We start from the raw sequence: 27,757 nt of genomic DNA, 5'->3' as shown, positions 1-27,757 counted from the left end.
CCATTAGTGGCCATTTGTAGTTTGCAGCTCTTTCACAGATCAATGTGATCGTGTGTTATTGGAAGCAGACTATAACAGGGTCACATATTGATTTTTGATGGAATCATTGTTGTGATCTCAGATTCTGAGTCTGAACGTCGTCAGAATGACCTTCATCCTCCCTACAGTCATCTTTCAGTCTTAAGTTAGTTAGACACTCAGTAAACAGAAAACTAATCAACCTGTGTGTCCTGCGTGCAGGACATGTCCCGCATGGAGAGCGGTGAGTCGGTGCAGTGTGAAAGAGAAATGGCGTGTTACCTTCAAGACTGTGAGTCGCTCCTCAGACAACTCAACCAGGAACTCAAAGTGCTGAGGGATGAGAAATACTACCAGGTGGAGCAGCTGGCCTTCAGGTGAGACGAGGCAAAGGTCCGTTAGTGTGTGTGTGTGTAGCAGGAACAAACAAGTGTATTAATCTAGTGTGCTGTGCTGCTCCTCTCAGAGTGTCCTGCCTCCAGGAGGAGCTGGTCTCCCTCAGGCTGCAGTGCTCCAGCGTCTACAGGAAAGGTCACTTCACCCAGGCCCTGGGCAGCACCGGGGCCGAGCGCACCGTCCACCGGCCCGCAGACGCCGGCCTCTCGCTGGGGCAGACCCTGCTGGGAGCCGTGGGTGCTGTGGGAGCGGTCGGGGCGGCGCTCCTACGCAGGCCCATGGCGAGATCCCAGCTGGTGGCCATGTCCTCATCTGAGGACGAAGGGAGCTTGAGGTTCATCTATGAGCTGCTGGGCTGGGTGGAGGAGACGCAGGTGAGGCCATGAGCTCCTACATCATCAGCAGGAATATGAAATGGGTGTTAGTCATGTTGCTCGATGTGACCGTCTTGTCAATGCTGCGTGTGTGTGTGTGTGTGTGTGTGTGTCAGGATCTGTTGGAGCATGCAGAGTGGGGAGCAGACCTTCCCTCTGTGGAAAACAACCTGCAGCAACACAACAGGATACACACAGCAGTGGAGGAGTTACTGAGCAGTTTGCAGGAGGCACGCAACTATGAGGTAAACGAATGAACACACACACACACACACACACACACACACACACACACACACACATATATACTCATTTCTGCTGAGAGCTTTGCTTTATAATGAATCTTCCTGTTTCTCTTCCAGGCTAAAGTCTCTCCAAACTTCAGGGGAAGTTACTCTGAAACTCTGGCCAAACTAGAGCACCAATACTGCAAACTACTGGTCAGTCTGAACTATAACATCTGTGTGTGTGTGTGTGTGTGTGTGCGTGTGTGTGTGTGTTCTCTCTCCCTTTATTCCCTCACCAGTCACTTGTTGTACCTCTACACTTCATCTTCTTCACATGTCACAAAGCTCCAGTAGGGACCAAACAAGAGAGGATGTTGTTATAGTTTTGATGATGAGGATGATGATGATGATGAGGATGCTTGCCTGTGCCGTCACCATAGGAACATTCGTCGTGGCGCATGCGGAGCTTGGAGAGCTTGCACACGTTTGTGTCGCACTGCACTGAGGAGCTGATCTGGCTCAATGAGAGGGAGGAGGAGGAGATCGCCTTCGACTGGAGTGAAGGCAACACCAACATGGCCGCCAAGAGGGAATTATACACTGTGAGTACAAGAGGGAGGGGAGCAGACACGCTGATGCTGAGGTCATCCTCTGTCTGGGCTTAGCAGGACGGAAGAATGCATTCAGTACAAAACTGTTATGATAGATTCCTTCACTCTGTGTCTTGTTTATAGGAAATGAGGTCGGAGCTGGACGAGAAACAGGGAGTGATGCGGTCGCTCCAGGACACGGCCAACCGTCTGTGTCAGGAGAACCATCCGGCCAAGCAGACTGTGGAGGTGAAGCTTTGATTCTGAATGACCTTTAAAAGCAGCTGAGCCTTTAGATGTTCCTCTTTTCCTTTGACTGTGCAGGTGATTCTCTTAAACGCCTGTTGTGCAGCTGGTAGGATTTGGCAAATACATAAAAACAATTGTTAGAGGAAAGTAAGACTGTTACACAACATAAAATACTAGAATTCTGCTTCCACAAACCTTTGAAAATCAGTTTTGAAAGGAGGTTTCTGTTCTCCTAAAGCAGATTAGAAGCTTGAAAATGAGTGTTTGAGTGTTAATCAGCTGCCTGACTCTTATTGGAGGTAGTAAACCTTTATTTCACGTCTTCCCTCTGTGTCTCTGCTGTGTGTTCAGGCGTACAGTGCGGCCCTGCAGACCCAGTGGCAGTGGGTGGACCAGCTGTGCTCCTGTGTGGAGCAGCATCTCAAAGACAACACGGCCTACTTCCAGGTGAGACAGACAGCCTTCACACTCATGCAAAGCATATCAATGTGATCCTGACCCTGATCCTGACCTTCCCACCTTTGTTCTGTGTCCTCTGTCAGTTCATGGGCGACGCGCGGGACTGTGAGTCGTACTTGCGGCAGCTTCAGGAGACGATCAAGAGGCAGTACACCTGTGACAAGAACAGCAGACTGAGCAAACTGGAGGACCTACTGCAGGACTCCATGGTACGCCTGCCTCCTTCTTCCCCTCCTCATCCCTCACCCTGTGTCTCCTCCTCTGCAGTACAGACGCACGCACACATGAGAATTCACACGCTCCTCTTCCCTTTCATCTCCTTAAATGATTCTAAGCGCCTTTATACAGATTTCACAAAGTTACATAATGAACTCCATCCATGTCTGCGTCCTTGTCGAGTGTGTGTCGTGGTGCTGCCACCTTGTGTGCACAGTGTAGACTCCCTCACACAGGAGTAACACTTGAAGTATCTGCAGTCTCCAGCAGACCGCTGACCTCCAAACGCCCCCGCCTGATACACTCAGGCTGCAGCGCGCCGCATGACGGGGGAAAATAATCAGCCAGAGAACTCTTACGCTGAATCACAAACCCCCGCTGCTCATTTTGACACGGCCATCTTCACACACACACACACACACACACACACACACACACACACACACACACACACACACACACACACACACACACACACACACACACACACACTTGACTTAAAGCAGATGGCAGTCACTCTTGGCAAGGCTCCATTGGGCGAGAGCACTAAGCATGTCCTCTAATGAAGAGGTACGTGTGTGTGTGTGTGTGTGTGTCACTAGCACCTGTCCTTTTTAAAGCCACGAGCTGTAGGTAGCCTTTGCGAGTGTGTGTGTGCGGGTGTGTGCTTGCGTAATGTTTGCATCTCTGTTTGTTTACGTCTGCCTCGGTGTCTAATTGAGGTTGTGTGTGTGTGTGTGTGTGTGTGTGTTAATCGGGTTCCACCTCCAGTTAATGAGATTTCCAGTCCGAGGGAAGATGAGACTGGAATGCAGCAGAAATCCACACCTGTGTGATGTCATGTTGTGTATGAACTCAGACCATATGAAGACGAAGCAGTCTGTCTCATCCTCACCAAACTCATATCTCTCTACATATCTATGTTTCTACATCATATCTGCTCTTGGCATCTTCTCAGCTCATCAGTTGACTTGTCAGGGGAACGCTGACTGCAGCTCATACAACCTGGGTGTCAAATTCATTTCTGGGGTGTAATGTAAAATGTCGCTTCTCTCTATTTCTGTCTCTCTCCGCCCGCCCTCCCTCCCTCCCTCCCTCCCTCCCTCTCTCTCCTCTCTGTACATTTCCTGTATCTGTCCCTCTGACAGCCATCTTCTCTCCCTGATGAATCCTTAATGAATCTCTGCTGTGGGCGAGGCAGGAACGAAGCATGATTCTACTTGTCAGCGTGAAGAGAATGTTGTTAAATATTTTATGGTCGGTGGCCAAACGAACATGTGCTGCAGAGAGCGGAGACACAGAGTCCAATCACCTCCGGGCCTACAGGCTAACAGGCTGATAGTCATAGATGGGGTCTCCACTCTGGGCTCTGGGCGAGTCAGAATAATTAATAACTCTTTCTTACCTGCAGCGTAATTGAAAACCTGATCCAGGCTCATTTCCTGTTTATATGATTGATGCCTGATGGACACACACACATGATTTTCTGCCACAGGAGCGTGAGTGACGGACACATGACTGATATCTGTATAACACACACGATGTTCTCCCCCCTCAGGAGGAGAAGGAGCAGCTGATCGAGTACCGCAGCAGCGTGGCGAGCCTGGTGGGCCGCGCCAAAGCCGTCGTCCAGCTTCAACCAAGAAGTGCAGAGACCACCCTGGGAGCCGCCACGCCCATCAAAGCCATCTGTGACTACAGGCAGATAGAGGTACGGCACCCAGAGTGGACTATGACCTCATAACCTGAGGAGTGATGTTAGGGGGCCTCTTCCTCTTCCTCTTCTTCAGCCCTTCAGCAGAACGGGCTGATTTCTGCTTTTAGAATCTGCGAGTGTGTGTTTGTCCTGTATGAACACAGACATGCAGGCTGCACACACACACACACACTGCAGGCTAATGAGCGGTCAGTGCTTCCAGTGCAGTCGGTCCATTAGCTGAGTGATTGAAGGTTTGAGGTTGAAGCGTTCCCTCTCCATGGAGCCGTCAGCACGACCTCACTGGAGTTCACTGACCCTCGCCGCTCTATGATCTAAGCTTCACCGCCGAGCAGCGTCCTCTCCAAGCCCCGCCCACAACCACATTATGGCTGCTTCCCTTTGCAAAAGTTCGGCAAAACCTCTTATTTATGTCTTAGACTCTGTGGTCTGTATCGATGGCCTAAATGTCTCCAGCTGTTTGTACTTAACTGCTGAATAAGCACGGAGACGCCACAGATTATAGGGTTACAGGGTTTGGTTGGAGCTTTTTCATGCAATGTTCACTTTAGTTTGATTCCCATTATATAATTTCTCTCCCTTTATTATTATGAAGGTAGAAAACTTTATCAAAAAGGAGAGGCGGACTTAAGTTATCAGTTTTTTCCTCCATTTATGCCTCAAATTCTCCAAAAATCATAGCATCATAGAATCTCGCTCTCCCTCTCTCTCTCTGTCTGTCTCTCTCTGTTTGTCTGTCTGTCTCTCTCTCTCTCTCTCTCTCCCTCTCTCTCCCTGTCTCTCTCTCTCTCATATATTTATATATAGCTGGGTTGTCCTCTAGAAATGTAAAAGCTTATCAATTATCCATCTCTCCCGGTCTCTTCCTGGCCTTCCACCCTGGCCTGGACACCTGGCTCCCCCCGCCCCCCGGTTGATGCTATTTTAAACCTCATTGCGTTAGATTGCTGTTGCTCGGTGAAGCGTTCTGTATATAAGAGAGGTGGTGAAAAGAGGAGCGGTGTGGTTTGCCATAATGTCTCCTTCCTGCCATATTGTGCTCTGCTGCTGCGTCCAATGCTAAAATAGGACGACACAATCCAGCCAACAGCTGAGAGTTCTGGCGAGGTAACGCAGGGGCGCTGTCTGAAACATTCAGTACACTTCTGGATAAACTTACACACAAAGTAATCTGTTTCTCCTTCACTTCCTTGTGTCCTCCTCTCTCTCTCTCTCTCCCTCTCTCTCTCTCTCTCCATACCTTTATGTACCTTTTTGCCTCACTTCCCTCATCCTCTCCCTCTCCAATTCCTCATCCTCTTCCTCCCTCTCGTCTGTCGGTTGGGCTGGCAAGACTAACGTTCAGGTATAGCTGCCTATATTCTCCCTCTCTCGCCTCAGATACTGACACTACACACACACACACACACAAATCACTGCCCTGGTCGCCTCTCTCTTATCACCTGACAGTTCTAATCCTAAATGACGGGTTAGATTGAGATTGGATCTAAAACATAATGATGCCAATATACTGGACATAGATTAAGGGAAACACTTAGATCTAGTATTTCGTTAAGGGATCTTATGCTTAAGTTGGCCTGAGATCAGCTGATGAGGGCAGGCGTCACACTGAGCTGAGCTGAAGTGACTGTTAACACCGTTCACGCCTCCCCGGCTCATTTTAATCAATCACAGCTTTAAGTGCTGATTTACATTTCATATATTTCTGTACATGGCTTTGCATTATTGATGTGTGTGTTTGTGTGCAGGGCGGGGGTGAGAGAGGGCGGGTGGGTGGGTCAGGCAGAGGCAGAGACAGGACAATCATGGCCTTTATGTGCAGCCGTGGCTTCGCTTGTAGCGTTTTAGCAATGGATTTATTTTCAGAACAATCCTGAACTACGCCAACTTTAAATCCTCCTGATTGTTCTGTGCTGGGTTTCATCAAATCATGCTCATTCCCGCTGTGGGTGAATTTGTGAAACCCAGATTGTGAAGCTCAGTCACTCTGAGTTTGGAGAGGATTTGCTGCTTTCTGAAAAGTAAAGCAGCTTGATGTCATCATGATGTCATCTGGGCGCTTCTGCTAACCTCATGAAACCCATCAACGTTTCTTATTTTCCGTTGTGTGTATCCGTTTTTGGTTTACGTGTTTTCCCCTTTATTCTCCACCGCTCTTGCTTTCTTCCTTTGTATCTTTTTCATCTGAATTCTCATCCACGACCTCAAATGACCCTTAAATGATCCCTAACTGATCCTCCATCCACCTCAATCTGTGGTGTCATCTCCTCCCTCTCTCTCTCTCTCTCTCTCTCTCCCTCTCTCTCTCTCCCCTCCTTCGCCCGTCTCCTCACAGATCACGATCAGCCGAGGAGAGGAGTGTGTGCTGGAGGACAACTCTCAGAGGACCAAGTGGAAGGTGATCAGTCCCACGGGGAACGAAGCCATGGTCCCCTCCGTGTGTTTCACTGTCCCTCCTCCCAACCAGGACGCCATCGACACAGCCAGCAGGTAAACCCAACTTGAGGTGTGAAACAAGAGCTTGATGTCCTGCATGTCCTTTGTTGTTGTGTCCTCACACTGATGTCTCTTACAGGATGGAGCAGTTGTACCAGAAGGTGATGTCTCTGTGGCATCAGCTCCACGTCAACATGAAGAGTGTGGTGTCCTGGCACTACCTGCTCAAAGACATCAGGACTGTCTCTGCATGGAACCTGGACACGGTGAGACACATTTAGTTTGTATGTCTCAGGATGGCTGTCTTTCTAGGTGCTGTTCTGTCCATTTGTCCTTGTGTCCTTACTCCTTGTTCCTTACCTTGTCTTCTGTACTCCGTCCCTCCCTTCAGGTTCGTCGCCAGTCTCCGTCGGAGCGGCAGCACGTCCTGGATCACCTGGAGGCCCAGCTGGCTGACTTCCTGTCCGACAGCAAGGAGAGTCCGCTCTTTACGCCAGTGGAGAGACGAGATCTGGAGAAGGAGGTGGAGGAGGCCCAGAAGCATAGCAGGGACCTGGTGCTCAACATGGAGACAGGTAGGACTGGAGGGACACATGGAGCCTGGAGAATGAATTACTCATGCCACTACCCTTATGCAAGGCACTAAGCTTTATAACAACAAACACAAGCTTATACATGACCTTTACATCTCTCTCTCCCCCTAGTGGAGAAGGACGAGTCAGTTTCTCGCTCTCACCTGTCGGAGCTCCAGAACGTCAGGCTGAGTCTGGACAAGGCCGAGCAAAAACTAATGAGGGGGATCCTGGCTCCGCCCCCCAGCAGGCTGTCACGAGGCAACGCTGACAATGTTGTTCAGATTGCAGAGCAAGAGGTCAGTTTGAGCTCCATCTGCTGGTAACAAGGAGTACTTCCACTCCTGAGATCTGCTTCAGTTTAATTCCAGTTTCTGGTCTCATTACCTCACAGGTTAAACAATGTTGTTGTGTTTTCTTGTGTAGAAACTCCAGTTCGAGCTGGATTCCCTGCGCTCCAGTTTGGGTGATACGTCTCGCCGCTGCGTCAGCTTCTTTGAGGAGAAGCCGTCATCCTCCAGCGTTCCTCAGCTGCGGTCTGAGCTCAGTGAGGCTGTGGACAAGATGGACAAACTGCACAACCTCTCGTCTGTCTTCCTGCAAAAGTTTGTGAACCTTTGTCTCCCTGAAGCCTGTTTAACATCCTGATATGCTCTGATATAATAATCCAGTAACCATTTGCTCTTTTACCATCCCCAGGTTAAAGACTGTTGACGTCCTCATACACAGCCTGGAGGACGCAGAGAACCAAGTCAAGAAGTATGAGATGAGGCTGAGTGAAGAAGACGTTGTTCCTGCTGAAACCACAGCCATCAAAAGACTTGGAGATCAACTCGGGGTGAGATTCATTCCCCAGGTCCTCTCCTCTTTATCCCACCCTCGTCCTCTAATTCCTCTTCTTTGACCTTTCCTGGTTTGTCCGTCTTCCCTCTGCAGAAGTGGCAGGCTGAGCTGACGGAGCAGGAGGGCGTCTTCCACTCGCTCCAGTCAGAAGTGTCCCGGGCCAAAGAGGCGGGAACTCAGCTCAGCAAACTGCACGCAGACCGCAGCCCGGAGCTGGAGCGCTACCAGGACAAAGCCAATCAGCTGGCAGACCGGTGGAGCGGGATCAAGAAACAGACGGAGACTCGGTGAGTCAGGGGGGAAATGATCACACAACACTCTGACTTAATGTGATGCAACTACAATAACACAACACTAGAGGGCTTAGAGAGTGACGGTTCACCTGCTTTCTTTCAGACAAAGTGATCTGGAGGCTCTGGGCTCTGTCCTGCTGCAGTACAGAGGAAACCACACTGCACTGATCAAGTGGATCGAAGAAACGACAGAGAGACAAGAGAAGATGGAATCTGGACAGACGGACAGCAAAGCTCTGTCTGAACAGCTGGCCCAGCAGACGGTGAGGATAACAGTGAATCATTAGGCTTTGATCTGTGGTGGGGCGAGTGTCTGCCTGCAAAGATGCTCACACATGGAATCCACACACACATTTCATGCTTGAATGTTTTTTCTGACTTCTTTCCACAGGCGTTAGTAGTGGAGATTGAACAGAACCAGACCAAACTAGATGAGTGCCAGACTCACTCTAAACAGTACTGCACAGCGGTGAAGGTGAGGAAGAGCTGCTCTAATTTCCCATGTGTTTCCTACAAGCAAAGGGATTTAAACAAACATTCCATTCAGGATGCAAACAGAGATATTATGTTTGAAGATGATCACACAGGTGCTTTTCTCCTCATCTTCCTGTCTTGTTTTCTGTAGGACTATGAACTACAGCTGATGACATACAGAGCCTTTGTAGAGTCCACCCACAAGTCCCCTGTGAAGAAGAGGAGGATGCACTCTTCATCTGACGCCATCACCCAAGAGGTACGCAGAGAAAAGTCACTTTCTTGAGAAATATCTTTCGACATTTCAATGTTTTAGCCTGACTTTGATATAATATGTTATATCTCTACCTGTGTATTTTTACAGTTTATGGACTTGCGCACACGCTACACAGCCCTGGTCACCTTGACAACCCAACACGTAAAGTACATCAGCGACTCACTGAGAAGACTGGAAGAGGAAGAGGTAGGACTTTGTGTCAAATCTTCTTACTTTACATCATCTTCAGCCCATAACACATCTGTCATCCTCCCTTTGATGCAGAAAGAGGTGGAGGAGGAGAAGCAGGCCAGGGTGGGTCAGGTGTCAGACCTGCTGTTCTGGGTCAAAGGCCTGCAGGGACGGACTGGAGGCCCCAACATGGAGTCCTCACTTGCTGCTCAACAGGTACAGAGCCCAGAGGAGCTGATCAATGAGTGTGTAGTGAGATGATAGTGTGTCACAGGCAGTTAAATTGATATATTGCTTGCTGCGTATTATGTCTTATGTTTGTTTACATCTCCATCATTTAACATTATTGATCTCTGTGCGCTCCAAAGGCCATCAGTGAACAGCTGGCAGCCAAGAAGGATGAAGTGGCTGAAGCCATCAGAAGCACTCAGGCCTTCCTGCTGTCCAAACAGGCCAGCAAGTAAGTTCACATCATCAGCAGGTGAAGTTCAGCTTAAACCATTGAAACCCTCCGCCTGCTCTCACCTCCTCCCTTGTGTCCACCCCAGGTTGTCTCTGAGGGAACGAGCTCGTGTGGAGGAGCAGCTGGAGGAGCTAAAGGCCACGTACAGCCAGATGTGTGACAGCTCCACACAGCAGCTGCAGCAGCTCGAGCAGCAACTGGCCAAGGAGGAGGACAGAAAGGTAGCTGGGGCAGAGGGACGGGCTGAGAGGTTTATGAGACAAATGTGTGGGGAGGAAGATAAGGAAGGTGTTTCATCACTGATGAAGAGGGGAGGACAGATTCATGACATGTTCTCTCTGCTGAACCAAGTTTGGGAAATTGTGCGTTTATCTACAATCTGCGATGTGAAGGTTGTGTTTATTTACGATCCTTTGAGTCTGAATATGCTTGCAAGCTGAGTGTGTGTTCCTGTACGGGCCAGCGGAGCGTGTGTGTGTGATGTTCAGCATGTTGTGTGTTCACAAGAGTTTTTGCATTTTTGAGAGATCACTACTCAAAGTCTCACTCATGGATTTGGTTTGGTTTAACAACTACCACAGACCCAATTCAGACATTCAACTCAGACGACCCAAAAAGAACTTTGATTGAATTGAATCAAATAAAACAAAGAATAATAATTTCAACCTATACAATGTCTGAATTAGGCCTGAGCATGGCGAGTGTTCTCCACCGTCACACCTCCATCATCATTCACCATTACAGCCTGCGTTCACATCTCTAACCACCCTCATCCTAGTCGCTGTAGTCTTCATCACCAGTGTCATCATCATCATCAAATAAACTGCTAACATGGCTAATATTTGGCCTTTAGCGGTGCCGCACACGTTTGATGCTCATTCCAGTAGCAGCTCTCATACACACTCACTCACTCACTCCCTGTAGCTGTAGACACAACTCTCCATTCCATTGTTAGAAGTTGTTCATACCGTGTACACGTGTGTGTGTGTGTGTCGTAGATCACACGTTCACATTTTCACACTCGGCTCCACTTCGTCCTGAAACATTCCTGTCCTGGACATGCTGCACGGTCACACTGGATCGGGGGTGTGTGGAAACAAAGCCAGTCCTTGTGTATCGATGACTGCACCTGATATCAGTATTACAAACTATGTCAATGCTTTATGGTCTTATGGGGGATTTCTAAGTTATAAAGTGAACATACTGACATTTTAAAATACTTTTCTTAGTTACTTTCAAAGTGCACCGTCGGCCAGCTACGCAAAAATACTCACTTCACCATTTGAGCATGTTGTGTCCAGATCACCAGAGATTTACTGTGTGTGTGTGTGTGTGTGTGTGTGTGTGGATGAGAGTTTGTTCTTTGTTTGTTTGTTCTAATGCATTACTATTCATGTGTGAAACTTTAAACCAGCGTTTTGCTTGAAAATCACTAACAGCTGCCAAAAGGAGACTTGTGGACGTCCCAGCTTATAGCCAAGGGTCAGAATGAGGGGCGGAGTCAAAGTAGGGCGCCTGTAGACACCAGGAGGATCTTTATCAGTAGCACAGAGAACAGGAAGCGTCTTAATAGGAACAGTCGCTCAATGATTGCTACACTTTTAAAATTTGTTTATATCAGACAGCATCACTGATGAAAAGTCTTGTTTTAGACCGTTTGTACCTTATCATAGTTAGCATGTATTCAGATTAGTTTCCTTTCTTTTAGGTGTCAGAAGTTCATATATAGTCAGCATCTTGTGTGTGAGGGCGTGTAGATGTAGGGTCAGTCAGGGGGAAGAGTGGCATGCAGAACTCTAACAACCAGCTTCTCACCTGTCGCTCCTCGCTGTGCCGAGTGCTAAGCTGGCCCGTTAGTGTGTGTGCCGTGGAAACAAGCCCGCACGGTAAGTGGTGCTCGCTTTCTCCTTTACCATTGCTATTATTTCTTCCTTTTCTCTCTCTTTGGCATATGTTTCCTTATCCTTGTGGTTGTTTGTGTGTTCCTGTAGGTGTTTCTAAGTGAATCCTCTTTTCTGTAGCGTTCTTTTCTGCATTTCTCTCTTTGGGTGCTTTGTTGCATGCTTAGATGCTTTAGAGTAGAGTGGTAAGTATTCATGCAGTCCTGAGTTTAGAGTTAGTTTACCATTGTGCATGTAATGTTTAGTTCCATGATGTGGGTCTCCTTCTCTCTCTGATGCTCCGGTGTGATTCCCATCTTGTTCATTCTTCTATTTATTTTCAAAAATATGCTTAAACTTCAACCAGAATGAATTCCAACTAGAATATGCTTTTCTCTTTCTTTTCATAGAGCCAAATTGCCATTGCAGGAGTGATTGATCTGGGAACAGTGGAAACATTCCCAGTGTTCCAGGCAGCCCAGCGTGGCCTCATTGATCAGGACACTTGTCTTGTAATCCTGGAGGCTCAGCTCATCATGGGTGGGCTCCTCCAACCCGACTCCTCACTCTGTTTCTCACTGGAACAAAGTCTCACTCGAGGCCTGATTGACGCCCGTACCAAGCAGACCCTCGGTGAGTTAGAGAGCGCCTTGGTTTTGATGGACCAAGCTAAGTCTGTAGGTGACCAACAGCACGTTCTGCTGCCAGTAGCCTCAGCCATGGAGAACAGGCTCATCAGGCAGGAGGTGGGACTACGTGTTCTAGAGCTCCAGATGAACACAGGCGGCCTGATGGATTCCAGAGGGGAGAGGATGAGTTTGGAGACGGCAGGAAACTTGAGTCTTTTGCCTGCCAGGACTTTCTCCAAACTCCAGTCGTGGCTCCAACACCGGGAGCTGATTGATCCAAACACAGCTGAGAAGTTAAACCTTTATGAGTTACAGAAACGATGTGTCCTCAGCGAGGAATCGGGGCTCCATCTTCTCCCAGTCAACCAGCAACCTGGAGGAACCGTCTGCCTCCGGTCTGGAAGAAAGGTTGGAATCTTCCGCGCAGTGCAAGAAGGTCTGATCGATCGGAAAGTTACCGTTCGACTTCTGGAAGCTCAGCTCTTTGCTGGCGGTATTGCCGACCCACGCTCTGGCCACAGACTCACAATAGACGAGGCTGTTCGTCACGGACTGATGGACCAGGAGTTAGCCTGTGCCATGCTGGTGCGACAGCTGCAGAATGGAGGAATTCTCGACCCTCTGAGTGGAGAGCGTCTGGAGGTAGAGGAGGCTATACGCAGGGACATTCTCTCTCCTCGTTTGGCTCTGTTGGTGCTGGAGTCCCTCTGGGCCTTCATGGGAATGCTCTGGCCTGAATCTGGAGAGCTCATGCCCATTGCTGAGGCTCTCCATAATGGGATGATCACAACAGATCTGGCAAGAAGGATCCTGAAGCAGCGCCATGATATTGGGGCTCTGTACAACGCAGAAACCACCCAGGTGATGCCTCTGGGACCGGCTGCTGAAGAGGCTGTGGAGCCCAGCGTAGTCGGCTTTCTCAAAGACATCCATATCCCAGATGTCCTTCCCAATATAAACTCATCAGGCACTCCATCACTGAACCGCTGGAGCTGGGGCTCCTCCTGTTCCTCTCCTCCACCTTCCTCCCCATCGCCTCTGTCACCTGCCACTGATTTCGTCTTGGATGTTTCACAGAAGACTGACATGGATCCCAAAGAACAAGCAAACTACAAACTGCTCTCTCACCTGATGACTCACAGTTATGTGGACGCTCATTCTGGGAAACGTTTGGTGCTGCTAGAGCCTGAGCTGGTGGAGTTAGTCAAAGGACTGACTGCTGGACAGGGAAACCAAGGTGAAGCTGAAAGCAGTTTAGCCAAAGATAGGCAGGACAATATGCAAGAGGTGAGAGATGTTAGTCTGACTGATGAGGAGATGATTGGAATAGAAGATGAAGGGCAGGTTATCATCGCACCAAGCAAGGAGTCTGCTGGCAAGGTTAGAACGAATAGTGCAGGAGGTGTAGATGAAAGCTTTGGTGGAAGAATTGACAATAAATTGCAGCACAAAGCAGCAGGAGAGAGGGAATCAGCTTTCGCAGCTAAAGATGATATTAGTTTAAAAGATAAAGGAATATTATCTCTCCAAAGTGTCACAACTTCAGCTGCAAAGCCTCAAGAAGTAACAGGAGCTTCAGATAAGATGGGGGCTGTGGAGGGTCAGAAGCACGAGAGTAGAGATAGAACAGATAGAAAAGCAGTCACAGCGACACTCCAACCAGATACAAACATTCTCTCAGCCCAAACGTTGACCCAGAAAGATCCCATCTCACTGAAAACACAGACAAACAGAGACTCAGTTCCTGCCAAAGTCCAGGTTGCTATCGGTGAAGCGACAGCAGAGGAGAAAGAAGAGGATCCAGAGCTGGCACGTTTAGTCGTGGAGCTCAAACAGGGAGGTTTGCTGACAGAAGAAGGGGAGAGGCTGCTCCCAGACGAGGCAGTGGCCCAAGGTTTCCTCCCAGGCCACACTGCAGTCAGGTTAATGGCTCAGGCTGGGCTGTTTGGTGGTTTCATAGATGCCAATCGTGGAGAATCACTCAGTATGGAGGATATCATGCAGGAGGGCTTCTTAGATGAGGAGCTCATGTGGGGTGTCCTGAAGTCTGAGAAAACACTGGCCGGGGTTGTGGATGTTGAAAAAGGTCAGATCTGTGGGGTGACAGAGGCGGCTCAGGCAGGGCTCATAGACCCCAACACTGCTTCTCGTCTCCTTGAGGCCCAGGTGGCCTCGGGCGGGATCGTCGACCTGCGCAGGGATAAAAAAGTCTCTGTCACTTTAGCAGCAAAAATGGGATTGATAGACGAGGAACAAAGAGAAGCTCTTGTGGTCTTAGAGAAGGCCTACAAAGGAAAGGACACGGATCCAGCTACAGCTCTCACCAAAGCCACTTTGCAGCTACAGATGGGAGGAGTCATTGACCCTCAATCTAAGACTCCTGTTCCTCTAGAGCAGGCGATTCATAAGGGCTTCATTAGGTCAGAGGACGCCTACCAAGCTCTGTCCAAGCAGGTGGCTGAGGGTGGGATCATACATCACGCTTCAGGTGTCAGGCTGTCTGTTTCTGATGCTGTAGTTCGAGGAATGGTGGACCGTTCCATCGCTCCCGGACTGGAGGAACTAGAGTGGACCTACCAAGGGAGAGTCAGCCCCTCGTCACACCCAGACGCCTTCAGTTTCCAGGCTTCATCAACAGGAGCTGTTCTAGACCCCGAGTCTGGATGCAGACTGACATTAACAGAGGCGGTATCTAAGGGTCTTTTGGATGACAACACCGCAAGTGAAGTTATGGCTTCTCCCGCTGTGACAGAAGGCGTGCTGGACCCACACACGGCTCACATCGTGCCGTACGCAGAGCTGGTGAGCCAGGGTAAGATAGATATCGAAACAGGAAAACGCTTTTTGGAGGTGAAACCGTTTAGAGGCGTTCAGAATGAGAACACGAGAGAAAGTTTGACTCTTCCTCAAGCAGTTACGTCTAACCAAGTTGACCCAATCCCAGCACTCAGGCTGCTCCAGAGCCAGGCAGACAGTGGAGGGATCATCGACATCACCACAGGGGGTCGGCTCCCTCTTCCTGAAGCTTCTAAAAGAGGCTTAGTACTGGAAGATACGGTCAAGACGATAGCCACCAACCAGATCATGAGAGGAGGCCTAGTTGACCCTTCCACTGGACAACGAGTTGCTAGTCTTACTGACGCCATCAGAACAGGACTGATATCCGGGGAAATGGCTTCAGAGATACAGGACTGTGTAGCCTCTGTGGAGATGGAGGACGATGACGACAATCGCACAACAGTAGCTTCACAGAGTAGTACATACAGCCCTGCTATCACAATATCTGTGTGTAGCCCGGACAGCCCAGCAGACTGGTCAGATGAAAACAGTGAACTGATGGCAAGATCAGAGTCAGAGAGAGGGAATACACAGACATCTGCAGCATCAAATCAGTCACCGAGTTATGATGGAGAGGAAGCAGAGGCTGACAAAGTAGAAGCACAAGAAACAGCAGTGACTGAGCCGGACCAGTCCATAGATCTGCTGCGTTCATTTGCCAGTAATGTTGAGAAAAGAATTCAGCAAGCTATAGAAGAGATTCGACCTCAGAAAGGTGTTAGGAAATCAGAGCCTATTCTAAAACAGAAGGCAAATGAAACTGGTGGTAAACAGGAGCAGAGTGTTCTTAGAATTTATGAAGGAGAATCTATTCAAGAACATTTGCCAGCTATTACTGACAACACTTCACCAGAAGAGGTCAGAGAAGGACCAGCTGTTATAAGCTCACATGGGGAACCTACAAAGGGAGGCAAAGAGGAGAGGAGAGCCAGAGATGGTATTAAAACAGGGGTACAACAAGGTGTTAATGAGGAATCTTTGAAAGAAACATTTAGGGATCAGGATGATGGAGACAGAATAACACTGTCAGATCCTAGTGAGGAGGAACTTGTGAGAAGTGATGATGCAGCTGTCGTGGATAGTGTGAAGGAGATGAGTAAAGAAGTGGAGAAGGAGAAATCTCTAAAGACTGAGGGCGAAGTTAGCGCTGGAGTTGACCCGTCAGAGCTTTTAATGACGTGTCCAACAAAAGAGACAGAAAGCAAAGGCAAGAAAAAGAGGAAGAGCAAAAAGAAAGGAAAGGGCAAAGAGACAGAGAGTGAAGCACAGCCTCAAGAGGAAACACGTTCTCCTCAACTCGATCAAGCTGCGGCAGGAATTGATGGGCTGTCAAAAGCTGCTGAGCCGGTCACAGATGATCCAGTGTCACAAGATGAATACAAGAGATCACAGACCGGAGATCAGTCACTATGCCTGGATCCTGCCAGCAGAGAGGACGGTGTTTCAAAGGTAGAAGGCCAAACTGAGGGTGAACACCAGGAGGCAGCAGCAGCTCCTCTAAAACACACAGGTGATATGAGAGAGCCAGAGAAGGGAGTGATAATAAAGGACCAAGAGAAGGATAAGAGAGAAAAGAAGCCAAGGAAAGAGAAAAGAAAGGAGGTTGAGAAAGAGCAGATGAAGGTTTCGGTCTCTCAGCAACCTGTTGAATTACAACCCAGGCAGGAGGTGAATAAAAAGGAGTTGGCTCATAAATCAACTCTACCAGACAACGAGAAAGCCGCCTTGGTACTGAAGGCAAAGGAAAGCATTTTGAAAAAGGTTTTTGAGAAAGGAGTGAGTGAGAAGCAGGCTGCCGAGGAGCTGCAGGCTCTACGCAAGGAGGCGGGGAAGAAGGAGAGTCCAGGAACCAGAGTGACAGAGGCAAAGGCACAAACGCTCACTGCTGAAGGTGTGGAGAGTGTCTCTGTCAAAGACGACGATGGCAGCAGAAGACCTGAAGCTCTGCTGGTAGAGAGCACAGAGAAGGAGAGCAAGAGAGTGGCCAAGATCAAAGATAGGACTGTGGAGGGAGTTTCTGCCAAGCAAGACACAGAGTCTTTGCTCAAAGGGACAGATACAGACAAAGGTTTAGGAAAGAAGGAAATACAAACAGGTATTAAGGAGGCTCCACTAGATCAACCTAAAGAAGCCCAACAAAACAAGAGAAGTAAGAAAAACAAGAAGTTCAAAGCTGAGCCTGTTACAGAAACATCACGGCCTGCTGAGAGACTGGAGTCTGACCCTGTACCAATGACAAAACCAGGTTCGGATAGCACCGCCTCCTCTGATGAGCAAACGCCAGAGAGGCAGAGTGACGGTCTGTCAAGCAGTGATGTCATAATGCCTCCAACTGAGACCTCTGCCATTTATCCTAAAGACACTGAGGCAAGTGAGCAAATAGCACCAGAGCTCTCCAGCCCAGCAGAGGAACCAACATCTGACATTAGAGAACAAAAACAAGAGGAGAGAGAGAGAGAATGTGGCCCTGTGGAAGGCAAACGTGAGATGCCTCAGCTTTCCATTAAACACATCACAGAATCCCAGACACCTAAAGAGCTCTTTGATTCAGAACCTGTGAATGTGAGTGATTTAACCCAAAGCCCTCATGAGGCGTTCACTTGCACCCCACACATCGAGCCAACCGTGTCATCTGTGGCCCCGAGCACCAAACCAGTGAGAAAAACTGGGAAAGCTAAAAAGAAGAAAGGGAACCAAACACCCAGAGGTGAAAGTGCCAACGTTCCTGAATCAAAATCTTTGAAGGATCACCAGCCGGATCAGGAGTCTCCAGAACAATCCTCCGTGTCAGAGGATTCTCCCACTGCGTCCCAGTCAGCTGACATTCCAGAGTCTGATACAGCCACAGAGAGCTGGGGAGAGGAAGAGGAGCACGTCAGAGAGAAGGAAGAGAGCTCAGCCATGGTAGGCAAGGTAAGAAGAACAAAGATTTACAATTCTTTATTATGAATATTGTGTTTTTCCTTTTTCAACACATTTCTCCTTGCAGTCCTCATTGATGCGTCAGGAATGTCTAGAACATGATCAGAGGGTCGTGGCTCTGGTATCCATGGTGCGGCATATTGAAGTCCGCCTCAAACAGCAGCAACAGCAATCTGTGGGCCGCAGTCTCATCGCCTTGGATGACATCATCAGACAGACAAAGGTAAAGGAATCTGCACACTGGTTTACCTCAATTAACCTTTCACATTGTTGGTCACCTTGAATAGGACGCATCAACCAACCTGAGGAAGCAGTATCATGAACACATTTGGACTCTTCCTCATCCTTCTCTACAGGCTTTGGACCTTGAGCTGCACGACTTGGAGCCTGAGATCAATAAGCAGGTTGAAGCTGCTGAGCTGCTGCTCAAAACACACAACAAAGATGTTCCTCCTCAGCTCCTCTTGGCTCTGGAAAAGGATGGAAGGAGCTTGGCTCGAGGGTACGAGGCTGCCAGAGCCCTCTCAGAGGAAATCCAGCAAAGCCTGCAGGACCACAGAGACTCATACAAGGTAAAACAAGCAGAGGAGCAGAGTTCTTTTGATCAGAAATGTGTAAATGCTGGAGGTGTAAAGACAAGAACAAGGCTGACCAATGTGTGATCAATCCCTTTCCTCAGGAGGCTGTAACAGCTGAACAGAAGTCTCTGGGAGCACAAGTAGAGAAACTGCTCTCTTGGTTGAAGGAGGCAGAAGCTCAGATGGATGGAGGAATGACAGAGAGAGACAGCAACTATGATCAGCTCACACAGCAGTTAGATCTTTGCAAGGCAAGCTGTCCAAACTGGAGGCATCAGTGGAGTTAATGACCTCATCGGTGGTTTGTCCTCTGCTCACTTCTCCTTTCTTTCTTTCTTTCTTCCTCCATCTCAGGAGCTCCAGTCCTCTCTGATGGCTCGCTCCGGTGAGGTCAACCACGTGGCCTTTGACATTCAGCTGTTCATCTCTGAGCGTGCCCAGGACCTGGCCCCGGAGCAGAGCAGGCATCTTCTGGGGCAGCTCCAGCAGCTGCAGAAGGCCTTCCACCGCGCCTCAGGCCAAGCACAGGCCTGGGCCGGAGCGCTGTCTGCCCAGAGAGAGAGGGAGGAGGAGCGCCGGCACAGGAAGAGGGTGAAAGAAGAGGAGAAGGACAGAGAGAGGCAGAATGCCAGGGAGAGAGAGGTTTGGATGAAGATGATTGAGTCAGATAACATATTATCACTCACACTGTAATGTGTGGCATGCTCTCTCACACACAGATCACTCACTCATACTAAAACCTCATATCAGACTCATGTAGGACTCATGAACACCTGATGTAAACAAGCTAACTTCCACTTCAGTTTATACTCTAACACATCATCGTCTCAAACAAACCATTCCATCAGATCTTGATACAAACCCACCGTTGCTCTCGTTGCTAAAGCTCTGCCACTGGACATGGACAGCACACTCACACACTACAAGCGCGTTTGCTACTCTGCACGTCTCTCTTTAACATGTGTGTCATTAACCTGTTTGCTTTGCTGTTCCAGATTGCCACTGAGGGAATTTGCTTGTGTCACGGCGGAAAAAAGGCTTGAAACCAAATGATGTCAGATAAACCTGCAGTGCTGTTTCCCCCTGATCTCACTGAGCTCACAGGAGAGATGGGGAAAACAGCAGAGAAACACATATCTGTTTGATTTCTCTTTGTGTTGTATGTTGTGGCGTGACCAACATGTTTACGTGACGATACGATGTGTGTGTCTGCCTGTGTGCGTGTGTGTGTGTGAACTCTGGACACAATCTGCTCAAAGCTTGGCAAAGTGTGCACAACTACACAAAAGTATACAAGGGGGAAATGTGCTTTAGTGTGCACTCGGTTGGTTGTTTTGGAAACTGCAGAATATGATTCATCTCAGTTGGTTGAAGCTTTCCTGACTGATAAATGTCAATATTAGTTTGTGCTCACGTTTTCTGTCTTTGCTCTATTCCCCCGTCGTTCTCTCCCGTTTCTCTCAGGTGGCACAGCAGCAGAAGGCTGAGTGTTCTCAGAAACTAGAAGGTCTCACCATGTGGTTGGCAGGTGCTGCCAGTTTACTGGCCAATCAGAAAGCTGGAGCAGAGTCAGGTGATGTGGACGCCCTGCAAGAGAAGCAGAAGAAGCTGAAGGTACAATGCTCGTCTGCAACTCAGAGCTCATTTCTCCAAATCTAAATGACAAGCAAGCAAGCAAGAATAGTACAGTACTTATCAATAAACCTAAAAGCAATCATCTTTTTTGTCCAGGAAGTACAGAAGGACCTCCAGACCAAAGGGGAGGGCATAGCTGAGGCCATCCGCTCTGTGGAGGACCTCCTGGCCGAGCGGGGAGAAGATCTGAGTCCAGAAGAGAGAGCCAACCTCCAGGGGGCGCTAAGCAGAATGAAGGCACAGTACAGCGCCCTGACAGATACAGCAAACACATCTGTGTCAGAGTTAGACACAGCCATCAGCACCACTGTGCAGCAGAACACACAAAGGGTGAGGAGAGGAGATGGTTCCTCATCTGTGTTCAAACTGAATATGATTTACTATGACCTGTAACTCTTCACACATCTCATCTTCTCTTCTTTCCACCAGGCCAAAGCTGTGGAGGATCTCCAGGAGACACGAGGGCAGATAGACTCTTTACTGAAGGAGTTGTCTTCCCTTGACCAACCTGGCAGGAGAGTTGAAGATGTGATCGATACGCCATTGTCATCATCACAGCCAGAGGGCGCTCTGCTGTCACACACAGACATGCTCCAGGTTCAACACTCAGTTTAGATTCACTCTCATGCCTGTTGCACATTTTTACAATAAAATCAAATATCGTTTATCTCATACCTCTGAATCTTCCTCTCCTAGGCGGAGCTTCAACAGATTCAGTCTCAACAGTCCCAGCTGCTCCTGGTCACCCAGTCCACTCGCTCCCTCCTGGAGCAGCCCGACACCACCGTTCCTCCTGAAGAGAAGCAGCGTCTCCGGGCCGCCCTGGACCAGCTGCAGGCCCAGCACCAGGACAGGCTCCAGAGCTGCCAGGTACTCAACACTCATCAGGGGGATACGGCTGCAGCAAGCATGACGGGCCTTCTGCTTGGTCTTTGTATTATATGATCTGATTGTTACTGCTGTATCTGCCTCTCCCAGGATCGATTGAGGAAGTCTGAGGCGCTGAAGGATGAGCTGTCAAAGTTTGTGCACGAACATGGAAGTCTTGTCACCTGGCTGGAACAGAACGAGCAGGACCTCCGCTCCTTAGGGGAAGGAGAAACCGATGCACAGGAGCTGAAGGGCAGACTGGACGAGCACAGAAAGGTGAACAGAATCCACTCTGCTGAGTCCAGTGTGCCGAGACAATCATAGAAAATAAACAGGAGCATTCATTCAGCTTGTCTCCCATAATGACCTCTGACCTTTGTTTGTCTTCCCAGCTTGCTGAGGATGTCATCTGCCACAAGGCGGACCTGCGTTTTGTTTCCATATCCGGGCAAAAGGTCCTGGATTCTGTCCAGGGAGCGCTGGAGCAGGTCGGTGGTTCAGACCCGGCTCTGAACGGCACCAAGCTGCTGGTGGCCGACAAGCTACAGGACGCCAACCACAGATACACAACCTTACACAGCAAGGTGAGGGATGACGGAATCTGATCATGTGTTACAGTGAAAAGCAGTTTGACGTTGTCTCGGACGTCCTCAAACACTCCTCCCTGTCTCTTCCTCTGTTGTTGCTGTGCAGTCATCAGAGCTGGGCGGCCGTCTGTCCGGCCTGCTGGAGAGGTACCAGCAGTATCAGGACGAGGTCGTCTCGCTGCACTCCTGGCTCAGCACACAGGAACAGAACGAGAGCATAGCCAAGCCCAGTGGAGACACGGATCCCCAGACCCTCCAAAGGACTCTGCAACAAGTTCAGGTAAGGGACAAAACTAAACCATGAGGTAGGACAGATTAGCTCCTGCAAGTCTTAAGTGTGGAAAATGTTTCAATCAGTGTTCAAACCAGTGTCTTCTTTGTCCTCAGCTGTTGCAGGATGATTTGGCAGAGCGCTCAGTGCGGCTTGAGAAGGTGAAGAGAGCGATTAGAGATCTGGTCAGCACAGAGGAATCTCCTTCCTTCAAAGCCGTTGACATCTTGTGTACTGCAGGTAACTAAATCCTGTATCTCTGTCTACTTCGTCTGGTCCTTTTGATCCTTTGTCCTGAGGCTGAGACGATGGCAGTGAATAAGGAAATCTAACGTATGTACCTTGCCCGTCTTTCTTGTCAGATGGTCTGGAGAAGAGGTTCGGCTCCCTCTCAGCGTCCGTCTCCGAGCGGGCCGAACACCTTCAGACAGCTGTGGCCCAGTCTGTCAGCGTCCAGGAGGGTCTGAAGGGTCTGCTGGCGTGGCTGGATGAACTGGCTCTGACCCCTGGGCCGGTACAACCCACTGCACAGGCTGTACAAGACGCCCTGACACAGAACCAGGTAGGAGTGTAGACAGAGAAGAAGAACACAGGGTTTCCTTATCAAACCCTTAATAAACATACTTTATTGTCATCTTTTTCCCCAGAAACTTCGTCAGGAGCTTCTGTCCAGGCAGGGCAGCGTGGAAGCAACACGCGACTCCATCTCTAAGCTCCTGAAGAGCTCCGATGCATCTACAGCCTCGGGCCTCAAGGGTTCACTAGATGAGCTGACTCAGCGCTACACAGCAGCACAGGCCAGCCAGTCTGAGAAGGAAGCTGAGCTCAGAGGTCTGTTGCCCAAGCTGGAGAGCTACGAGAGGCTGGGTACAGACCTGCAGGCCTTCACCCAGAGCAGACTGAGGGCTCTGAGCCCTGTGGGGCAGCCTGACCGCAGTGTGGACGACTACAAGCAGACCGTGGAGGTGAACAGGGTTTAAGTTGTTTACAAAGGTGAAGTTACAGTTGTTGTAGGGCTTCTAAGTCCATTCGATTTGAGTGACCTCATCAGCAGCCCCAGGGACAGATGTGTTTACCTCACTAATGAAGCAGAACAAACAGACAAAAAGACGTCAATACCGTTTTGTCTCTTTTCCCCCAGGAGGTCAAATCGGAGCTGGAGCAGGAATCCAGCCAGCTGAAGTCCTTCTGCAACCTGGGCACAGAGCTCAGCCACTCCAAGGCTTTCCAGAACACACAGGGCCTAATGGATAATGTCAAAGGAGTGTCTGATGGATTCACCCATCTGGAAGCAGGTGTCAATCAAAGGTATCAATATGAAGAAGAAGAACATATTTCAAAGATAACATTTAAGTTCTCACTTGCAGTTCCTCTTAACAAACACAAGGGGTCCTCATATTCAAAGCCTTCATGACTTCAGAGTTGTGCTGTGTTTGCTCGTATATGGAGCTGAACTCTGACAGGCACCAATTCATGTCCCACTGCTGCCAAACCAGTGAGACCAGGAGACAAACTACAAAACAGACTGAGCCACTGGCTGCTCCAAAGTAGACTTATTTAAAATTGGGATCCTCATATTGAACCCAGTTGCTATGCCAACCCTCTTTGACTTTCTACCACACTCTGTCAGAGGAGGTTTGGGAATTTATAAATACCCTCCATCTGGAGATTGTTGGGTTATCCTTGAGTTTACTGAGCAGTCACATAAAACTATGAATAAAGGCGACATCATAGGAGGAGATATAGATAGTGATTTACGAGTCCATCACAAATATAAAATCTGAACATAGGTGTGTTAATAGGTCCTTATTTCAGTTTCCCTGGGGCTGGGATTGCTGCAGAGTATCTGTGATAACTCTGGGGATTAGTTTCTGTGTCGCACGCTATTCCAAAACAACCTGTTAACAAGTACAATCTGTTTGAGTGTCTATAGGAGTGTGTGTGTGCGTGTGTGTCTGTGGCCAGTGTGTACCGACGAGTGCGTCCGGCGGGCTAATATAAGCAGTGTGGACACGGTTCATTGTCCGTCCTATAAAAGGCCCTCTGGATAACTCCCAGCCTCAAATCCAGACAGGGCAAAATAGCAGCATGATAATGATACTGCTCTGTGCCAGAGGACCAATCAGAGCGTCTCTTTCTACGAGCAGGCAGAGCTTTCCTAACCGTAGCTGGAGGCAGATTACATACAGAGGCGGAGGTCAAGACTGTGTTATTGCTGTCACAGGGCACATATGGAGTTTTAATGCTCCCTCATAACGGTGCTTTGTGTGTTTGTTGTAATATTAAACTGTCAAACCAATTTAGTGAAGATTATACAAATTAGATCTGAGTTTAATTTACTTCCTCTCCTCCCCTGCATCATTCTCTTCTTCTTTCTTCTTCTTTTCCCTCATCCTCTCCATCCCTTCTTCCTCCTCTCTCTTGTTCCGTTCCTGTTCTTTCTCTCGTCTCTGCAAAACCCAGGTTTTCTGCCATCCAGGCCTGTGAGCAGCAGTTGCTTGAGTTCCGCGGCCTCTCTGGCTCCCTCCTCAGGTGGGTTCAGACAGCGCAGGACCAGCTGCCCCCCAAAGAGGCCAGCCTGAACACAGAGGGCCTGCAGAGGAGAGTCCAGCAGCTCAAGGTACTTTGATTCGCAACAGACACATTCCTCCTTCAGACGTCAACACGCCTGCGTCCATCATCGTGCTCGTTAAAGTGTTTGTCAGTCAGGAAGTGAAACTTTTTTGTTATCTGCCCTCAGGACTTGCTGAGTGACTGGGAGTCTCAGGGTTCGAGGGTTCAGGAGCTCAATAAGACGGGCTCAGAGCTGGAGTCGGTCATCATCGACATCACCGCTCCACAGACCAAGACCGGTGAGATGTGTGTGTGTGTGTGTGTGTGTGTGAGGGGGAGAGGACACACTGCCAAACAAAGCAATTCCCCATCAGCAGTTTGTTATTTATTGTGCTCATGGGAACGTTTGTGGTCTGGTGAGTTTTCCAGAAGATGAAGGTTAAGTGAATAAAACCACCAAGGGTTTTATAAAAGAGTTTGAGCTGAAAATGTACAAACATTAAAATGGTTCATGCACAGAAAGTAAGATGGCAAATAAAATAAAAAGGAATTTTATAACTGGGTCACAATTTTCACATTGTTCCTGGTAATCTGATATCAGAATGAAACTGTGTGATGGAGTTCACTCAACATCTCATCAACACAGAGGCTTCCTGTGACAGATTTAATTTGATCTTCAGGTTTTCCATTTGCTTTGTTTTACCTCAAACATCAGAACTGTCTGATCATTGATAAACAGAGGAAATGATGTCTGCATCCTTATTTTTCCCCATGAATTCTTTTGTGTTATGAAGTGTTGTGTTATAAAGACTATGGTGATCCCATGTCTTCCCCCTGTTGTCGTCTGTTTCCATGGCTTCAGTTCCCTCATTAAGCTTACATGAATGTGACTTTGTGTGTGTGTTTGTGTGCACACATGTGAACATGCATGGGTGTGTGTTGTAGCGCTGCTGTCTCAGTCAGGTGTGTGTCTCTCTCTCAGGTGCTCCACAAATCAATGGCTCGACTAGTAGCAGCAGTGTCAATGGCATTCACACCTGTAAAGGTGAGCAGCGCTCTCCCTTTCTGGCTCTCCCTGTCTCTCGCTCTTTCTGTCCCCCTCTCTCTCTCTCTCTCTCCTTCTCTCTCTGTCCCTCTCTCTCTCTCTCCTTCACTCTCTGTCTCTCTCTCTAGATGTCACTCTTTCAATCACGCTGTCTATTGTTCTCTTCCCAATTTACATCATAGGGAAGAGAAACATGTTTGTTTGTGATAACTGTCTGCTCTTTAAGCCACATCAGCTGTATTGCTTATAATGCTTCATATTAACAGCCAGCTAGTTTCATAGTTAGCTGTCTGCTCTACTGTCTAATGTCTGTCAGCTTTTTGTCCATTGGAAACGTGTAAGCGTCCCATTATCACCCATGTCCCTCATCTCAGTGCCGTTTGTCCCTCACCTGCCCTCTTTGCGTCCTCAGACCTGACCTCGCTCCAGGTAGCCGTCTCTGACGTGAACACTCGCTATGAAGCGCTGGGCGGGGAGTTGAAGGAGCGACACGGGCGACAGCAGGCCTCGCTGGAGCTCAGGCAGAAGGCCAGGCAGGGCACAGAGGAGCTCAGCAGCTGGTTGAAAGATAGAGAACACAGCCTGAAACAGGGGCAGACCTCCTCCCCCTCTAAACCAGAGGTGGTACGTGCCCAGGCCCAGGAGAACAAGGTCAGACTCAGAGCGGCTTCTGCTCAAACCATCCATTCCTTAAAGACAAAGATTGGCACAGTATTTGTTTTATTTTTGAACTCATAACTCAGTTCCTTCTCTTCTCCCTCTCCTCCCTCTCTCTTCAGGCCCTTCTGTCAGAGCTGGCTGAGCACTCTGGGAGGCTGGAGGAGCTGAAGAGCACGCTGAGGAAGCTAATTGCCGATAACCCCGACTCTCCCGAGGCCGACACGTGGAGGCAGCAGCTGCAGGAGATAGGTCCGTGCTTTAATTACACTCAGAAGACATCAAAGCTACTAATAGGACAATCAATGTTAGGAACTCTATCTTTACAAAAGCAGGTGCCCAGAGAGCAAAAGGAGGGAGGCAGATAAACAGAGATGGAGATAGAAACTGACAAATGAAGGGACGTCTGTATTTAGAGCCATTATGCAGAAACCAGTCGACAGTTTGTTGTTTTTGAGCTTGAACATGTGGAGGATTGACCTGATGTCTGAGGCGAACATCACTATAAACAATCAACCAAAGCAGCTCAGAGAAACGCAGCGAACAAGCTCAGAATTTAAAATAATCTTTCTAAGAATCTGAGCTCAGTGTTCTCCACGCAGAGTAGGAAGTGTTCCTCCAACGGCTCTACTCTATTTGTTCCCTCTTCTGCTGGATATTTATACCCGTGTGTCCTATGAGCTAAACCGACAGAAATACTGGAGGTGAAATCCAAGCAGGGTGCCTTTATATTTTATATTTCATAATGTCTGGCTTCATACCAGACGCTGCCAAATGCCCGGAACATGAGTCAGAGAGGGAGAAACGGTCTGTGTGTTTACATACACTCAATACTCAGACTATTAGGCCTGACTGTGATTATAGGCCTGATTATTATTAAGCTGTACGCAACGGGACCGAGTCTGTGCATCCAGTGCTCTGATTATGTTGACATGCCTGAATGAATCCTTTATGATAAATAAATGGTGTTTGGCATCGTTCAATTTGTGCCGATTTAGATGCAGAACATTCAAAATTTAGTTTATTGGCTTAATCGCAGTTTAATTGAATTCCATGTAAACAAACTGAGAGATGAAAGGAGGAAGAGAAGACGTCTAAATTAAGGTTTGAATTAAGGACATTCATTATTTTTGTCCAACTTTAGAAGAAAAGTTTTGAAGATTTGACCACCTAATCATTTTTCTCAAAGAAACAGAAATGTTCAGATCTCGTGACGTCTTGTGTTCTCTCACTTCGCCCAGACGCTCGCTGGCAGAAGGCCAATCAGACTGCGGCCCAGAGGCAGACGGAGTTGGAGACGTGCGCCGACAGGCTGGGCAGCTTCGCCTCAGCAGCCAGTCAGCTGGGCCCGTGGCTGAGGGAGAAGGAGCTGATGATGAGTGTGCTGGGGCCGCTGAGCATCGATCCCAACATGCTCAACACACAGAAACAGCAAGCACAGGTAGGGGAGGATCCAGAACAGCAAACACAGACAAATGAAGCCACAGAATATCCAAAACATCGATTCCCAGTTCTAT

The 27,757-nt window shown here is 48.7% G+C and overlaps 1 protein-coding gene across 8 annotated transcripts in view; it reads left to right on the top strand.

Moving 5' to 3' along the window:
• Positions 1 to 27,757, top strand: part of macf1a (microtubule actin crosslinking factor 1a) — a 151,021-nt gene that overhangs the window by 74,785 nt on the left and 48,479 nt on the right. For all 8 annotated transcript variants that reach the window (XM_076139138.1, XM_076139132.1, XM_076139135.1 and 5 more), the window contains exons 13-52: positions 241 to 395; positions 485 to 788; positions 905 to 1,033; positions 1,151 to 1,228; positions 1,456 to 1,617; positions 1,750 to 1,854; positions 2,206 to 2,301; positions 2,397 to 2,522; positions 4,088 to 4,240; positions 6,582 to 6,736; positions 6,822 to 6,948; positions 7,074 to 7,257; positions 7,387 to 7,553; positions 7,681 to 7,859; positions 7,954 to 8,092; positions 8,191 to 8,384; positions 8,494 to 8,653; positions 8,782 to 8,865; positions 9,016 to 9,123; positions 9,229 to 9,327; positions 9,406 to 9,528; positions 9,681 to 9,772; positions 9,861 to 9,996; positions 20,087 to 20,236; positions 20,354 to 20,587; positions 20,687 to 20,854; positions 20,954 to 21,127; positions 21,236 to 21,403; positions 21,520 to 21,711; positions 21,821 to 21,994; positions 22,102 to 22,225; positions 22,348 to 22,547; positions 22,633 to 22,950; positions 23,127 to 23,293; positions 24,449 to 24,605; positions 24,726 to 24,837; positions 25,521 to 25,583; positions 25,996 to 26,234; positions 26,363 to 26,492; positions 27,482 to 27,681. In XM_076139138.1, coding sequence (XP_075995253.1) covers positions 241 to 395; positions 485 to 788; positions 905 to 1,033; positions 1,151 to 1,228; positions 1,456 to 1,617; positions 1,750 to 1,854; positions 2,206 to 2,301; positions 2,397 to 2,522; positions 4,088 to 4,240; positions 6,582 to 6,736; positions 6,822 to 6,948; positions 7,074 to 7,257; positions 7,387 to 7,553; positions 7,681 to 7,859; positions 7,954 to 8,092; positions 8,191 to 8,384; positions 8,494 to 8,653; positions 8,782 to 8,865; positions 9,016 to 9,123; positions 9,229 to 9,327; positions 9,406 to 9,528; positions 9,681 to 9,772; positions 9,861 to 9,996; positions 20,087 to 20,236; positions 20,354 to 20,587; positions 20,687 to 20,854; positions 20,954 to 21,127; positions 21,236 to 21,403; positions 21,520 to 21,711; positions 21,821 to 21,994; positions 22,102 to 22,225; positions 22,348 to 22,547; positions 22,633 to 22,950; positions 23,127 to 23,293; positions 24,449 to 24,605; positions 24,726 to 24,837; positions 25,521 to 25,583; positions 25,996 to 26,234; positions 26,363 to 26,492; positions 27,482 to 27,681 — 6,225 coding nt within the window. The remainder of the gene's footprint in view (positions 1 to 240; positions 396 to 484; positions 789 to 904; positions 1,034 to 1,150; positions 1,229 to 1,455; positions 1,618 to 1,749; positions 1,855 to 2,205; positions 2,302 to 2,396; positions 2,523 to 4,087; positions 4,241 to 6,581; positions 6,737 to 6,821; positions 6,949 to 7,073; positions 7,258 to 7,386; positions 7,554 to 7,680; positions 7,860 to 7,953; positions 8,093 to 8,190; positions 8,385 to 8,493; positions 8,654 to 8,781; positions 8,866 to 9,015; positions 9,124 to 9,228; positions 9,328 to 9,405; positions 9,529 to 9,680; positions 9,773 to 9,860; positions 9,997 to 20,086; positions 20,237 to 20,353; positions 20,588 to 20,686; positions 20,855 to 20,953; positions 21,128 to 21,235; positions 21,404 to 21,519; positions 21,712 to 21,820; positions 21,995 to 22,101; positions 22,226 to 22,347; positions 22,548 to 22,632; positions 22,951 to 23,126; positions 23,294 to 24,448; positions 24,606 to 24,725; positions 24,838 to 25,520; positions 25,584 to 25,995; positions 26,235 to 26,362; positions 26,493 to 27,481; positions 27,682 to 27,757) is intronic.

Source organism: Genypterus blacodes, unplaced genomic scaffold, assembly GCF_046128005.1.
Source record: "Genypterus blacodes isolate CSIRO-AG114 ecotype Tasmania unplaced genomic scaffold, CSIRO-AGI_Gbla_v1 ptg000438l_1, whole genome shotgun sequence".
NCBI classification, from domain to species: Eukaryota; Metazoa; Chordata; class Actinopteri; order Ophidiiformes; family Ophidiidae; genus Genypterus; species Genypterus blacodes.
This window is presented reverse-complemented; position numbering and strand designations above follow the sequence as displayed.